This window comes from Branchiostoma floridae, chromosome 2 (genome assembly GCF_000003815.2).
Source record: "Branchiostoma floridae strain S238N-H82 chromosome 2, Bfl_VNyyK, whole genome shotgun sequence".
Lineage (NCBI taxonomy): Eukaryota > Metazoa > Chordata > Leptocardii > Amphioxiformes > Branchiostomatidae > Branchiostoma > Branchiostoma floridae.
Window position 1 is genome coordinate 20150736 of NC_049980.1, and position 17205 is coordinate 20167940.

At 39.5% G+C, this 17205-nt stretch overlaps 2 protein-coding genes across 2 annotated transcripts in view; both read left to right on the forward strand.

Moving 5' to 3' along the window:
* Positions 1 to 2652, forward strand: part of LOC118409764 (cilia- and flagella-associated protein 53-like) — a 5992-nt gene extending 3340 nt beyond the window's left edge. The window contains exons 7-9 of the mRNA XM_035811056.1: positions 610 to 826; positions 1621 to 1742; positions 1931 to 2652. Of these exons, the coding sequence (XP_035666949.1) occupies positions 610 to 826; positions 1621 to 1742; positions 1931 to 2182 (591 nt within the window). The 3' untranslated portion in view covers positions 2183 to 2652. The remainder of the gene's footprint in view (positions 1 to 609; positions 827 to 1620; positions 1743 to 1930) is intronic.
* Positions 2653 to 7449: 4797 nt separating this feature from the next.
* LOC118408955 (S phase cyclin A-associated protein in the endoplasmic reticulum-like) overlaps positions 7450 to 17205 on the forward strand; it is a 62056-nt gene continuing 52300 nt past the window's right edge. Inside the window, exons 1-14 of the mRNA XM_035809826.1 lie at positions 7450 to 7756; positions 8679 to 8805; positions 9107 to 9396; positions 9661 to 9755; positions 10082 to 10216; positions 10610 to 10917; positions 11123 to 11937; positions 12450 to 12626; positions 13209 to 13238; positions 13973 to 14149; positions 15257 to 15317; positions 15791 to 15908; positions 16096 to 16207; positions 16862 to 17002. Of these exons, the coding sequence (XP_035665719.1) occupies positions 7628 to 7756; positions 8679 to 8805; positions 9107 to 9396; positions 9661 to 9755; positions 10082 to 10216; positions 10610 to 10917; positions 11123 to 11937; positions 12450 to 12626; positions 13209 to 13238; positions 13973 to 14149; positions 15257 to 15317; positions 15791 to 15908; positions 16096 to 16207; positions 16862 to 17002 (2715 nt within the window). The 5' untranslated portion in view covers positions 7450 to 7627. The remainder of the gene's footprint in view (positions 7757 to 8678; positions 8806 to 9106; positions 9397 to 9660; positions 9756 to 10081; positions 10217 to 10609; positions 10918 to 11122; positions 11938 to 12449; positions 12627 to 13208; positions 13239 to 13972; positions 14150 to 15256; positions 15318 to 15790; positions 15909 to 16095; positions 16208 to 16861; positions 17003 to 17205) is intronic.

A 17205-nucleotide genomic window follows, 5' to 3' on the forward strand; every position in this document is an offset into this window, starting at 1 on the left:
ACAGCAATGCAAGACACCTGGCATAATTTACCTTGTGACGATAACAGGATGTTGAAATAGTAGCAACTGCAATGTTCTACATCTATTGGTTAGTTGCCAGATAAACTTTCATTGCAATGTGACAATGTAAAATGATAATTAAACCTCCTCAGTTGCAATTAAATGAGTGCTGCTTTCAAATTGATCATGCTAATTATGTTGTTTTGTTGAACTGCAAACATTGTGGATACAATGTACATGAAACATGATATAGATTAAACAGGTGAGATGGAATGGTGACTTATTGGTGACAAGTTTCAAACACATTTGAATTGAGTTTAACTGCACTATGGTACAAGTTGATTGGGAGAGACACAATGCAAGATTTGACATGTCCTTCAACTCAAAGGTGTATATTTTCCGTTCACTGTTCCAACATATTTGATGATGTGGATTCGGTGAAACTGCACTCACTTCTGCACAGGGTTGGATTTTTTTCACTTCAATTGTCAACACCTTAAATTCTATACTTGATATAGACACAAACTGTTTGAGTGTACCATCAGTGTACATGTAGTATGCTTTTCTTTTTCACTTGAAATGACAATGACTTTTTCCCGTTGTGTTTAGCGTGAGCTTCGTGAGGAACAACAGCGCTTCCAAGAGTACCTGGCCAGGGAAGCAGAGCGGGAGAAAGAGCGGGAACTTGAGCTGGAACAGCTCATTGATGTTGAAGTGCAAAAGATGTGGGCCAAGCGAAAAGAGCAGTGGCGGCTTGAGCGTGAGGCACGTCATCGGCTCATGTCAGACGTCTTGGCCACTAGGAGAAAGCAAGTGGAGGACAAATGTAAGCATTCGTTTTTGACTCCAAGCAGATCTCTGTCACACAATAGAGAGCTAAGAATACTTTTATAGGTTGTGTGAAAGATTTTTCAAACGCAGGATGAAATTGTGGTTGACCTATTGTCATTCAGGATAAGGAATTACCAATAAGTTTGACCGAAGACCATACAGCACATAGTATCAGCAATTGTAGATAGTGTCAGTAAGTTTATACTGCCTACCAGGGCTGGGTACCGGTACATAAAATTCAGGTCCAGGTCCGGTTCAGGTCCAGAGGATTAGGTCCAGGTCCGGACCTGAACCTGGACCTGATGCAGTATGACTCATACCAATGGTCCATTTCACTACAAAGAAATCTGTTTGGTGGAGTATTAGACTTACACTGACGTTTTAAAATCATACAAAGCTAACTGCACCTGTACGATTGACTGTAAAACTTGGTAGAAATGACTATAAACTCTAATCTACTTCACTCTTGTTATTTTCTTCCACCTGCAAGCGTCAGAACGTGTGAATGCCTGATAAAATGATCTGTTAATTTTCTAATCGGTCCAACATCCTGTCCACCTAATTTTTTCAGGTCCGGTTTTTCTGGACCGGTCCAATAAGAAAAACCTACTGCCTACTGTCTCTGTGAGTGACCTAATGTAGATGATGGCCTCCTTAATTTGTCTCACATAGAAGTCCTGTTCAGTTCAGTTCTACTATTTCAAACTTGTCCAGCCAAACGGCATGGCCTGGTCACTTTATATCAAATCTTACATTCATTTTAATTTTCTTGTGTGTTTTCTTTTTCAGTGGCAGAAAACCTTCGCCAGCAGGACGTTATCAGGGCAGAGCGTGAGGAACTGGCCCATGCTATTGAGGAGCACAAGAGGCTGGATGCAGAGCATAAGCAGAGGATCAAACAGAACAACCTGGTAAGACCTTTCTACAGCATTTGTTTTAAATCCATTCTTTTTACAAATTTCTATAATGAGAAAAATAATGATGAAATATAAAAAAAATGATTATATGTACTACAATTAAAGAACACTTTAAATAATCTAGTTCTGTGGCTTGATTATCAAGTGCACTGATCTAACAACTTACTGTTCATTTCTACCAGGCCTACCAAAGCGACCTTGATGCCCAAATCGATTACCAATACTCCGTACGAGCGCAACAGCAGGATGAGGAGTATCGGGAGTACCTGCATGGTGTACAGGTGGAGGAGCAGTACCAGGAGAAACTGAAAGAGGTCCTCGCCTCACCTGTCATCAACAAGATGCACCCCATGAAGAGAGCGCACAGCACTCGCAAACAACAAGCACTACAGCAGGAGGAACCACAATTTCTTTTGACTGGACAGAAATTGTAGGAAATTGAGGAGAGAAGTGAATTTGTAGAATGTTGTAAAATTGTATCATAATTTCAGACAGAAAAACAACATTAAGAAAATTTATCTTCTATAGTTCAAAATGTACCCAGATGAATTCTGTTGGTGACTTGACAATCTACATGTATATGATTTGATGTGAAAGATACATACACTGGAAATGTAAACAGTTCTAACTGATTTCTTGTTCATATCTGGACAATAATTTTTTCACCAAAGGTTTGGATTTAATTGTTCCTGTACAGTGGAGAAAACATAGAAAGTTAGCAATGGAAGTGTGCATACATGACAAATTCTATTGGTAGCAGTACTCTTTATTGTACAATAAGTATATATGGTGTATGAGCACATGTGTTGGTCAGTCTGTTGACTCAAATAAATTTGTATGTGTTCCTGTAAATATAGATGCACATGTATTTGTTCTACAATAAAGACACCCTTACCTTTCAGGATTGACTGGCTGGAAGTTTGCTTATTGTGTATTTTACTTACTCTCTAGTTGAGAAAAAAATGTTTCCCTATGGATACAAGACCATCAAAGCTGCACCACTAGTGCAGCTTTGTTAATGATAGAGCAATATGAAAATAAAAGTGTGCAGATGGAGAGCTCAAACTTCTACTTATAGGCCATACTTATTAGGCCATATTTTCTTCATTAGAATCCACATGCTTTTGGTCTGTAGTTTTAGGGCAAGCTGTCCTAAATCTAATGCAAGTGGCTAAAGTCTATTCATAACTTTTTACTCACCACTATGGGCTTAAAATTATGTAAATATCAAGCTAATCAAGATGGAGTTTAATACAAAACTAGGGGTACAAAATTTGGTTTTGAGCTATAGATGTACCCAAATTGTTCATATCATGTATAAGTAAATGGCAACATTTTACTAAAGGCATTTGGAACACCTAGTGTTGGACAGATACCGGTAGTACATATTTGACTTGTGTGTTACTATCTGGGAATCATAAATATCAGCTCCAAAAATTGTCAGGCAACAGAGCATCATTATCTTTACACATCAGGCAACACCATCCTTTGCTTCTGCGTGGCCTGCCACTGTTCACATCAAATGGACCAGGTAATAGAAAAGTCTAATTTGTACATCTTTGATGCCAGTAAGTCGCCTCTTCTTGAATTCCTGTTATAGACGTTGTTTCACTCCAATAAATATTTCAACAGGAAATGTCTTCCCAAGGCCAAGTGAAGACTGTATTGATGTGTGGCTAAATTTAAGCTGCCAGAGAAGGTGAAATTTTGGGTAAGGGGTAGAAGATATGATCTTGCTACTATGAGAAGAATACACATTTTCACTTTTCAGCTATATTGGAAAGGACAGTTATGTTTTAGGGAGATGACCCTTGGTGTAAGATCAAGGCTAAGGCGTGTCATCTGTCACCCAGTGTCGTGCCTACACAAAATTAAAGGAAAGACAATCACCTGGCTGACTTCCTCTTTTGTTGGGGTCCTTTTGATCTATTTAATTGCCTTGGCCTTGCCAGGGTGGAATGTCTTCGGGTGTAAAAACATATTTTATGCCACGAAAATGCAACGTTGCCGCAATCGTAGAAACATTACCACAAGACCTTTGAACGCGTAACTTAGTGTTTTGACGGCGTTCAGCACCAAGGACAGAACTATTTCTTGGCATGTGCGAAGCGTTAACAGGTGTGTTTATATATCATTCAGCTCAAGAAAAGTACTTGATTGTTATAGTTTAGTCTAATATCACTAGACGTATTGCGTGCTGCATGCAGTAAGGGGGGGAGGGAGTAAAAAGACGCTTAGTAAACTACATGTAAAGTTATGTTCCCTTTTGAATTTGGTTCCCATGCTACAAACGCCGGTAACATTAACGGTGTCGATACGTAACGTTAACATTTGGTAAGATAGCATCTGTCTCTTGAATTTCAAGTATAACAGTTAACTGCACTGAAAGTCTGTATTTTTCGGACGCCCGCTCTAACGTTACAATATAAACATGTGCTGATTAGATAAAGGACGACTCGTCGCATAAAATATTCTAACGTAATACCAGTCATCACGTTGACGTTATCTTTGAGCGGCAAAACTCTCAAATGGATTTTTTTATCAGGTGGACTTATAGATCTCAATTCATAGTCTCAATTTCAAGCTCTTACATTTTTGGATACTGTAAACGGCGCGTTCAGAAAGGCCGTTATTGGTTGATGATTAACTCCATTCACTTAAGATTGCCCAGGCTTGCCTTGCCAGATATCTCATTTAAATATGATTATTAGGTACTTGGATATTGAAATGAGCCAAGTGCCAGTATATAGCTTGTAAATATGCAGTAGTTTGAGTGATAATTGCCTCCCAGTGTCCCGCCTTCACTTTGCATACCAATCAGGCGCTAATCTGTCCTGGTGAGGTAATTGCTCGCACTCAATTTCTAAAATCTGAGGAAGTGCAAAGGGAAGGACAAGACAGTCGTGTGTTTATTCATACAGAATACTGGTTCATGGCCTGGACTAATGATTTCGGCAAAACAAGAAACAATACACATCTGTGAAACGCTGAATGGGGATATGGGAATGCACGCGCTTGGATTAACTTTCAATCTATTTTCCAATCGTCATTTCTTTATTCTTATTGATTCATTTTCTTTAACCATAAATTTGACACTTAAATATGACACTTTTGAGTTTGTTAACCACAGCTGAGCAAAATGGAAGCTCCTTTGTTCAATCCTAAATTTCAGCAGGGCAGCCATTGTAAAAGTTGTATTTGCCACGGCGTATCACTATGTGTAGTCTGGTCTTTTGTCTCCGTCCGGGTGTGAACGACAAACAAAAAGTACCTTCTTCACAACCAGGGAGAACTACAATCTAACCCATACAAAAGATGGGGAAATATCACAGTCTCATACTCAGATAGATGTTTGAAGTATTTGACATGCTTCCGAAAGTTTTAACCACTCCCGCTGCTCTAAAAACATTTATCAAAAATGTTATGCATCATACTTGAAGTGCTTCAAGTAAACTGCAAAAGAGCACAGCACAACATAAACACATTAAATAGAAGACACCCTATATATTTCTATATAAACTCCTTGCCCTAAATGACCAGACTTTTTTGCCCAATATAACGACCGGGGAAAGGGCATTTCACCAACATGGGCGTTTCTGATAAGGGAAGCACAGGATTCTAGCTATAAAAAGAAAAGAACATACGAGTTGAATAAGTGTGATTATTTTCCTTTGTCGGCCTAGATCATATGTATGGTTGTCTGTCTGGACCAACCTCCAAATAACACAACTTTTGTACAATTGTCTTGGGGGAAATATAGAAGGAGACCAATGTCACTTTTTTCACGTTTTTCTACAAAAGTTTACACATCGAAATATACTAAACATGCATTTCTTTTCATCATGGGCAATTTTACTCTGACAGCCCTAAACAAACATTCTAATCAGTAATGATAACAAACATGGCGACAGGCCAGAATCATTATGGCTGTAGATTGCATAGTACTAGTATTCTCCAAGAGGCTTTTATATCAGATGGCCATCTGATAAAAGCTCCTTGTATTCTCTAATGATTTGTTGTTCTTATGGTCAGTTTTATACACTATTCCATGCAAACTATAGCAACCCGTATTATGTTTTACTTCTCAAAGCACACAACTTGGCTCTCTGTTCTATTCTGGTGCGTTGTTGAAAAATTGTTGGACCAAAATCGCATCATTTCATACCCCAGTTTGGCAGTATTGAGTCAAGGACGTTGTAATGTATTGAGCATGGAGGTTAATATCTGAGCTATATAACTTATCTCCAAGCAGAACTTGCGGTAGCATAAGATAGTATTAGTGAGGAGTTTCATTAGCCCCCGCCTTCCTTCCCAAGCTAATAATGCTATCTTATGCCACGGCAAACCCTTCCTCGGCAAACCAAGCTCCTTGGGCAAAACCCCTTTCCCGGCATGAAAACGTAGCTAGACGTTGAAAATCGCGAACCAACGCCCCCCCCCCCCCCCCATCCCCAATAAAAACCAGCTCCGTTCGAAGACTGCAACAGAGGCCAAGTCGGACTTGCTTTGAGCGAATTTTGCTGAGTTTTTGCCGAATAGTACAGTCTCTTGACACCAGGGATTCGAAGCCGCGCTGCGGGGCCAAAATGCCCGGCCCAGTTGGTGGCGCTTGAACCCTACTTTTACATTTTGTACGGCTTTCTGGATGTGCATCTTGTAGAATCCATCTTCAATGTAAATAGAGAGACTTATTCTCTAACATTGACTGAAACTTTTCTCGTTCTATGAGCATAATAACAATCTTGCTACAAAACAACTGTTTATACCAACAGACTAGTCTACGCATAACAATAAACCTTGGTTCTTTTGTCATGGCACAAGTGCAAATTACAGCTAATTCCTTCCCATGGAGGTGCTAATTACGACCTGTCACGTTGAGTGATGGGCAGATTTACTAAAACATGGCTTACAGGGTAAGAAATGATGGTACAAACTTCAAACCTTTGTAGAAAACGGTAGCAATGACTTAAAATGATTGAAAAGGAAATTAAATCGTTGGAAATGTCCTGTTCTACACTCAGATGTAGTTGAATATATTGCATATGGTCTTTGTTTTGAGTTATAAGGTGATTATAGAAAAAGGTACCCTAAAATTATATGCATAAATGTGAAAAAATCAATATTTTTCACAGAGCAGGAACATGTGTAATAAATCTCACTAGTTCTGAAAGGGAACATATGTCAGTATGTACTAAAAAAAAATTCATGTAATTTGCGCGTTGGGAATGGTTTTCTAGACTACATTTTGTTGGAAAAATTATACATCATAATAAATTGAAATATCTCAAAATTCAGAGTATATAACTTCATAAATGACTCATGTTTGCATTTCTATAGTTGTGTTTTCCGTATACACCAGATTTGAGGCATTTTCAAGGTTCTATGGCGGAGTTATGACAATTTTCCTACAGGACTTTGAAAGTAGTGCTCATGTGCCCTGGGCCATCTTAAGTCAACGGAGAACTTTGGGCTGAAATGATTTTTGTAGCCATGCTTTTGAAGTAAACGTTAAGCTTTCATTAAAAAATGCCCGTCTTTTTTCTTAAAATTCTACGATATGCCCTCACTGTCTATTCAATTCTTCAGAAATACGACAATACCATATTACCGTATCCCTGCTACATATCCATTGATGTACGGATGGACGATGCGAATCTGTACACGAATAACGAGCTTTAGCTTCAAGGTACCTGTCTCCGAACTGTGTGCTAGTTTCTGTACAAATTTGGTCCTGGGGTTACCCTAGTGTACCACAATATTTGTTTACTTGCTGTGTAGTGACAAGGAATCGTATATCCTTTTAATACTTGCAGTTCATCAAATAGCATGTCTAATTGACTGAGTGTGTAAGAACGTAGCCCGGCCACCCTGTCAGCAGGATGAGTGACAACTGGCGGAAGAAAATGTCCAACTCAAACGCGAAGCCGAAAAACAATGGCGGGCAACGCTCAGGAGGGGGAGGGGGGAACTCGAACCGCCGACCCAACTCTGCCAAGGGAAACGGAAAGGTAAGATCAAATGAAGCAAAATGGACAGGAAAGTCAATTCAAGACAGTAGGATGGACTTGTGGTCATAAGATCGCCTGTAATGATGCTGTAATGACCCTCAACAATGATAATGATCAACGCACGATTTTGTCATAAGCCTGTCTATACGATGAACAAGTCGATGTAGTAATGTGATGACTTCATACACTGTATTTAGCGATTCGTAAGAAGACTTTCTGAATGGTAAACGGCTAAAATCAATGCATTACGTTGGCACGTAGTGTTTTAGGTCTTGGAAATTGATGTCATTCTTTATCAAAGTTTATGATCTTCCACCATTAGTTATCAATCAGTTGTGAAAGTGGGAGGTTTTTTAAAAAATTGAATAATTCAAGAAACCTGCAGATACATGTGTGTTCCTTGTCATCAGATAAGTTCAGTCCAGTCACCTTGGAAGTTGATCTGTATTGTCACTATATCCAGACTAATGTGTCAGAATAGATTCCACCCCATTTATATTATAATTGCATCTTGATTGTGGCTTGCACATGTGTGGCCCAAGGGCTACTCGAAATGGAGATGGGCGCCACCCCAAAAGCATCTGCACAGATGTAAGGGTAACTTTAACTTGATTAAATCAATTAATGTCCAAACAAATGGGGGGTGGGGTGGATGTGATCTGTGCACAACAGTTTTACATGCTGCTAGTTTATGTTGTTGTTTGTTTGAATTGTATAGCCAGGAAACAGCCTGTCGTAAGATACCTTTCCAATTTTCTATGCGAAGACCTGCCCGATGAGGTTTAACCACTCACATTTTGGTATACCCATAGTCTAGTCAATAGGGTTGGTGGGGCCCTTAATGTGCTGTCAGCAGTCCTAACCCCAAAACCACCATGCTGCCAGAATTTCTGACTGTTGTCTCTGCCTGTTTTGTTACTAGCAAACTCAGTCACCTTTGCAGAGATCCACCAGCTATGAGGGTGTTCGGAAGATTGTTGCTCGCGAAGGACGGTCAGCGCGGAATCTGGTGGCATGGAGGGTGCCTATGGACACCTCTGTCTCTGCAGGTAATGTGAGGTGACAGAAAGTGAAAGTGGGGTAAATGTCATATCTCTGAGATTTCTTAGATCTAGGATATTTCAAATTTGAGCGCAAAAAACTGAGTAGCAGACCTTTAAAATATGATATGATGTAATTTGTATTACACATGTGTAATATTAAGTTATGTCTAAACCTGACTACTGAAAGCAACGTATTATCTCATGGTCTCAAATGTATGATTGCTGCAGTGAATATTACTTTTAAAGCATTAAACATTGGTATGAAACATGATACTAGTAAATAACATTTTTCTCTGATATTTGTCAGGAAAAGGGAAGACGTCGAATAAAAAGTCAAAAGCTGAAAAACTTGAAAGTAAAGCCATGAGTAGTCATGTTGCCGAGAACCTGAGGTCCAAGTCAGCACAGAGAGACTCGTCTTCTGAGGGAAGTAAAGGGACACAGACGTCGCCCCGCAAAAAGTCGCCCGGGCAGACCAAAGGGAAGAAGGGCGACGTACGAGCTCGCTACTGGGCGTTTCTGTTCGACAATCTCCGAAGGGCCGTGGATGAAATCTATCAAACATGTGAAGCAGATGAAAGTGTGGTGGAGTGCAAGGTAAGTTAAAAGATAGAGCTTACCCTGTTGTGCATGATATTTTCATAGGTTGTTTGTACAGCTCTGAAACCTGTAAGTATGTGCAAATTTAAGAAGCAATTTGCCAAAAGCAGTTTGCTGAAATGAAATACTGCTAGATTCTTAGAAAATGGAAACTTAGGGCACTTTTAGTTTTAAAATTGGATCAAGTACATGTATTTGATTGTTGTTGCTGTTTTAAAAGGCCTGCATTTGTTTGATTGTTTTGTTTGTTTGCTTCCATAGGAAATGCTACTGATGTTGGACAACTACTCTCGAGAATTCAAGGCACTGATTGAGTACATTGAAATGGAGAAACAGCTGGAGAAGTCTGACAATTGGTGAGTTCATGATGATCATTCCATCCTTTCTCAGCAATATTTAGAAAGATCCTTTTTGACCCATTTAGATTGGCTTGTTCATTGCTGTATCAGTGTACTGTAAATGCGGGGATTTAATTTCTCGGTTGCGGGAAAAAGGACTTTTCGTGGTGGTTTTAATTTCACGGTAGCACCATAGACTGCAGTCTAATACCATAATAAAAAAATTTTCGCGGTGGTTTTAAGTTGGCGGTGAAGTGATCATCGCGAAAACCGCGAACATTAATCCACTGCGAACATTTCTGCATTTACAGTGTATACAAATTAATATGCTTTGTACAATCCAGGCCCAGTTCATTAGCATGGGAGGTTAGGAAGTCTCCAGGACGACCCCTGGGCCCAAGTCCGACACCTTCTGAACGAGTAACTCCCAGTCCCGTGTCACGGAGCCTGAACTTCAGCGGACATTCTCTGCCAAGGGGGTATGTTTCTATGTCTGTGTAACGGTATACCCACAGATTTATTTCTTCAATCTTAGTATGGGCCTTTCTATGTCTTATGTACATTATCCACCTTCAGCTTTCTTGCTTTCTGCTTCACCCTGTGGAAGAGAAGTAAACAAGCACTGTTTTGACTTGTCTATTAGAGTGTCTGTGCATGTTTCTGTGATTCATTTCATGCAATGTTGTCATACATCCTCACTCCAGCTAACTTTGTGTATGGGACTAGAAGGGTTGCAAAGTAATGTTTGTAAAGGTGTGAAGTCTGCCATTTCTAATTGCCTTTTTAGATTTGTATGGATCCCAAGAAGTGCCAGGTGTTACTACAGAACAACAGATTTTGTTATTCAAATTCATGTACTTAATATTTTGTAGGATATCACCCACCCCTAGACAACCACCTGGAACAGCTGTTAAAGATGCAGATGAGATTGCACCTGCCGAGGAGCCACATGTTGCTGCACCTGTTGTGAATACACAGGTGGCTGCACCTGTTGTGAATACACAGGTGGCTGCACCTGTTGTGAGTACTGTGACTGGAGCCACTGGAACCTGGGCAGACAAAGTAAAAGGAAGTCCCTCAGCCACAAGTGTGGCTCAGCCAACCAGCAGTCCCGATGCAAGCAAGCAGGGGTTGTCAACAGCAGTGCAGGAAGAGACAGATCATAACACATGTGAGACAGGTATTGTATTATGTTTTAGGAAACTGAATAGAAAGATGATATCTGCAGAGAAACTGTAGCCAGTTTTCTTCCTGCCTTCTATTTTCATCTTGAACTTTTGATGCATTTTCGCTGTTAAATGATGTCAGAGAATTGGTGTGACCTTCTCATGTTATGTCATAAAGTTCCATTAGCTTGCTGATTTTGCTGGCTTTGCCTAACTTAGATGCAGATACAGAAGACTCAGGAGGCTGGGAAACTGTCCAAAGAGGAAGACGACGCGATCCAGACAGTCGTCAGCAGAGGCCCTCCAGACAGGCGGCAACAAAGAATGCTAGACATCAGAACAGTGCAAAAAACGGTTCAAATACTGGCCAGAAACTGAACAGAGAGAGAGCTGACAGTCAGAAGGAGAACAGGCCTTCTCATAGAGTAACACCAAATAGCAAAACTTCTCAGAACTGCAGAAAACTCACACAGAACACTAAGAAATCAGATTTGCAGACAGACAATACTGATGTCAAACAGAAGGTAATCAATGGTCATCCCAACGGAAAGATGACAGTCTACAATGCTTGGACACAGGACAAGAGCAAACCTAGCAATGAGGGAGAAATTTTTACAACAGAGACACTGGACACAGAAGACAAAGGGAAACCTTTAGCAGGAACAGAAGCTGGAAGTAGCATTGAGAAGGCTACTTGTAAGCCCCAAACAGACAATCTTACTGAAGCTGCCAATACACCAAGATCTACAGAAAATGTAGTTGATGATCTCTTGAAGAAACTGATTCTGATGGACTCCAGTGAGAAGAGCAATGGAGTCACAGAGCAAGAAATGGATGTAAATATAAAGAATGGTCCACAGAACAAACTTGACAAAGGCCCAGGGGAGGAGGCGACAGAAATTGAACAGACTGAAGGGGACAATTGTTTGTCTCTGGACAATGGTGGAAAGATTACAGAAGGGTTTGCAGATCTGGAGGAAGAGGAGGATGTAGATGAGGATGATGATGACATTCTTGATTCTGCATTAGATGATGTGAGTGATCCCCCTTTATTCTCTTCTCCATTTTCTCTTGATAATTTGCTCACTAGCAAAATTACATGTCATATAATGTGTTTTATTTAATCAATATACAGATTTGGTGTATCTGTTTGTGTTGGTGTGTTTCTGTGTGCAACCTGGGGCAAAAACTAGGTTGCATAACTAAATTTCAAGTTGCACCACCTACAATTCACTAATTTCACTATATATATACATACATACATACATAACCTTTTACCATGATAATTGGTAATTACTGACATGTTTGGCTGATATGAAACGGAAATGCCTCAGTCCATTTATTTCTTCCAAGTAAATTGACAACAAAATCGAGTTCTGAGGCTCAAAATCTAAGTTGCGCCCTGTGCAACCTGAGTTTAGAAGTAAGTTGCACCAAGCAAAAAGTGTTTGCAATTTGCAAGTGTGCAAGTGGGTATTTTGCACACTGTATGGTGCCCTATACAACATATGGTGTGGGAAGGATTGTAACTTAATGTTTTTACCAGACGGTGGCAGCCATTGAGAAGCAGGAGGAGGAGCTGGCCTCCAAGCTGCAGGCTTACCAGGACGAGGCCATCGCCTGGGCCATGGAGGAGGAGCGCTCCCTCACCAAGCAGATAGAGGAGGAAGGAAAGGCACCAATCCTGCTGGACACTGACAGAGATGGGGAAAGTGACCTTGGGGTAAGTTCTATTCAAAATTCTGTAGAATACTTTGTACTGTTTTGCTGTAATTATGCAAATGTGAATGCCATTTTGACAATGTATACATGTATTACTGCATGTGTAAGCATTCAAATGCAAGCATGATTCATGATAAACTTTTTTTATATATATCTGCCTTCAACGCAATAAAGGAAATGTCATGCTATCTGCAATGTTTATACTTAAATGACTGTATAGTACACATGTAATTGTTCCTTCTTTTTCTGCCAACCATGTATGATAGCCTTCTTCTATACTGTTTTGAATATGCATGTAGCTGTCAGTTGCTTAGACTATTGGCTTTGATATGATGCATGCTGTTTTCTCTGACTTTATTTCCTGCTTTGCTTGATTTCTTCTTCTACTGCATGAAAGTTATACTGTCTTACTAACATGCTCAAAACTGTGTAGCTTTTTCTACTAAGTCACTTAAAGCTTGGCTGCTTGCTCAAAAAGTGGAATTTTGTATCATTTCCATAATTGTAGTTTTTAACTTAAGACTTTTATTCACCTTTCCTCTGCTTGTCCATCTTCTGTGCATCTTTGTTTGCTTATCATCAGAACGCTAAGTCTAGCTGTTGTTCCAACAAGGTAGGTGTGATTCAGGAAGTGGCACTTTTCTCTGTTGTGTGTTTTACTTATTGGTAATTTTTGGGTGGAACCCATTTTATAGAATTGTTGGATGTGGTTTATTTTGTTGGATAATCATGTTGTCTTATAGGGGTATGTACAGTCATCCTACAGACATGGTAGGAAAGCACAAACAAATTGAGGCTTTCATCCTGCATCCGTCATTTGACAGAGTTTCACCTATCATGAGAGACAAAAAGACTTCCATTCTGTCTTCCAAATTACACCATTGGCTGTAATAGTACATGTACATACCTTTCTGTTCAATTTTGATTGTTGTAAAGGTTGTGAAAATGCTTCATTGCATAACATTGTACATGCATGTGGGCTCGTGACGTTGTGTTGTATATGTTACCTTTATCATGTTATCCCATACCCAATACATCCTGTATTATGTAAATTACTTTATATAGGCCTTCCCTATTGTACATTTTGTATGTTACATACTTAATAATGGTACTTCATAACAGGCTGACATAACATGCTCTGTGTTGTACATTGTTGTCTAGCCCATATAGCGAAAGACAAACCAACTGAAAAAAAATTGTTCAGCATTATTTCAACATTTGTTAGAGTTCTCCACTGTTGCACGTTTGTTCATTTCTTAATCCTGCATGCACTAGTCCCAAGTGTTCCGTCATTGGTACTTGACTCTCTGTCATGCTGTGATCCTGTCGGTGTATACACACATGTAGGATGACCATTCCAGCAGTACTATAGAGGCCGAAAGTTCCTATGAGCCCAAACGAGAGCCCCCATTGGTAGAGTCTGCTGACACGCAGGATAGCCCAGACCTGCCATGTTGTGCAGACGGCGTTGGTCGTATTGCCCAGTCTGAGGCCGAAGGACGGTCGCTACCGCACCTCCCCTCAGTAAGACTGCCACGCCCACACACATTCTCAAAAGCATGGCAGCCAGATCATGCATGTTTGTCTCTCTAGTCATAGCTTACATGTGTATAATCTAACTTAATGTGGTGATGGCTGATTTCTATATGGGGCTAAGGCAATCTCAAGCCATCAATAATCTGTTAGTAGCTAGTAATCTGTCTTCTGATCGTATAGATTAATAAAAACTGTACTTAATCCATGATGTTATACTAACCCAATTATGCATAACTCTTAACTCACATTTTTTTTCAAATTCAAGTTGTATGTGCAATGTACAATGTATCAAAATGATGTTGATGTAAAAAAATGTACATGTACACTGTTTGGTGTATGCTGTTTTAAGATACAGTATTGCAAAATTGTTTGTAAACATGTACATGGCGGAACCCTGTTTCTATTTTCATACAACAGCATGTGCTGGAGCTGTACTTTGAAAATTCTCACAACTGTTTCATTACATTGTATGTCTAAATATGTTTGAAACTAGATATGCATGTACATGTACTTATAATGGGATTGACAGTGTTTGAGACAGATTGATCGGATGTAAGTGAAGACGTATATATGTATAGTTTGCTCCCTGAAAACAGAAAACTGAAAGGTACAATAGTTTTGTTGCCAGAAAACTTGACACAGTTGTGTCTTTGCAAAGTATGACTTGATGACATGTTGTAATGACTTTCCTGTAGAAGTCAGCATTGAGCAATGCAACAGAGAACTTTTTCCAGATCCGACTGTATACTGGGAGGCGCAGGGCACTATGGTTAAACAATATGATTTTACCATGACAACATATACAGTACATATTGCCAAAGGAATGCTCAGAAACTTGCAGCAAGTTTCTGCCAAAGGAATGCTCAGAAACTTGCTGATGGATGTACACTTCACATATGATTTTGTTTGTCCCCAAGAGGCTTGCGTCTCCCAGGATGCAATGTGATCCGTGGAAAGGTTCATGTTCATAGACTTACTTTACTGGATGGTGTAGTTTGAGAGAGATGCTGAATGACCATTACTTTTATGCCCTGGTTGTGGAAATAAATACATGTTGTAGATAAACATCCTAATGATGATGCTTTGCTTGTATAGGCCTCCCTTGACTCCTCTGGCCAACCCTTGGACTGGACAGAAATCATGGCTGAATATGAAGGTAAAGAGAGATTTTGCTTTTTCCAATATTTTGTTGATAACGTAAAGCTGTAACATGTACGCCAAATATAGAATTTTCATTCAATAGACTAATAATAGTGACTTATGTTGTATATCTCTGCTGTAAACTTTGAAAGTTAGCAAAAAGAATGAAAGTAGATTGTGACTGGGTTTGTATTTAGATCATTGGTGGAATTTCTTTCCAAAGATTCTGTAAACTCTATACCAATTATAGAGAGCTTTCACATGACAGCATCGCTGCAACCATCACCATATTGTTGTCCCTATATTTTTATTTCACTTTTTTTCAGTGAATCATAGCTCAAGCATTTGTGGATATTTAAAAATTCTTCCAGCTTAAAGAATACCAAAAGAATGCTCAGAAACTTGCTGATGGATGTACACTTCACATATGCTCTATATAAGAAATGTGTTACAGTAACATGACAGGATATGTGGCTTGTGTTTCTGCAGCAGGGGCTCAGTACCGGGAGACCACCTCCTGGGGAGAGATGGTGGAGGATTTTGAGAGCAGACCACCGGGCCGTGCGCTCCACATGCACGAGAAACTCTCCTCACCATCCAGGAAAAAGTAAGGTCGAACTTAGTGACCCCAGTAGTTGTCACTGAAGGCTATGTGTTGATTTGTCACTATTATAACTTATACACTGTTCTTGGCAATGGTCAAAGGAAATGAATGCTATCCAGAATATTTTCTGCCATGCTTTCCAAATCGTACAATGAGTATACCTTTAAGTGTGAGTGTTTTTCTGCATCAGACCATTGGCAGAATCTTGGAAGAAGCATAAGGAGAAGCAAGCCAAGGCCGCTGCACTGAGAGAACGACTGAAAACAGAACAACAGTGTAAGCTGCAGCAGCTGGAGGAAAGGGTCAGTAACAACAGTACTCCATCTTTCCATCAGTTCACAGAATCCTGTTGATAATGACAGGCAAAATGTTTGAATGGAAAAGGTATGGCAACATGGCCAGATGCATGTACATGTATGTCTAATGTAAAAAAAAAATACAAGTTGGTAAAATCAAAACCACTTTTTTGTATTTTTGCAGTAGCATAAGTTAGTTTACACAGAAGGACAATTTGCATTTTCCTATTCAAATTATGTAATATTATACAATATCAAACTTCAAAATGATTATTATATCTTTATGCACTGTAATTCAAATCAAAATAAACAAGAAATGTATTTCAAAAAGAGTAGTAAACATTCTTGAGGAATTGTACTCAGCCTTAGAACTTGAGTTGTCTGTTGCTCATCCATCTTGCTGGTCCAATGTTCATCAGCTATATCCTCAATACAATGCTAAATGCCCACTTATTTTACTGAACAGTAATGAACAGCATTTAAGATGTGTTGTGCCTTTGCTGCACAAGTGCACCTTGCTTTTTAAGAAGATGATAACGAAAATGAAAGTTAGCATTTCATTTTTGTTGCATTCTCAAAACTAGCTTAAAAAGGCTCAATTACTTCAGTATCCTTCTTTAATCGTATAATAACCAACTTGTACCTCTGTGATCCCCTCAGATCAAAGAGGTTCGTGAGTGGAAGGAGCAGTTGTTAGACCAGAGGCGGCTGGCCATGGATGAGAAGCTGGAGAGAGCAGAGAGGAAACGACTGCTGCAGCTCCAGGCTGTGGTCAGGAAGGCACAGGAGGAGGAGGCAAAGGTGGGATGCAAAACGTTATCATGATGAGAAAATTTTTCATTGGTGTACGTTATTGTGGATTTAGTGTAATTTCTACATAAAATGTATCTTGTTTTGTTGATATTTACTCAAGTATGTATTTTGAGATACAACACTATATAGAAGATTTTAGGAATCATTTATGAAACTGGAAACTGTCCATGGAAACCATTTTGATTTAATAG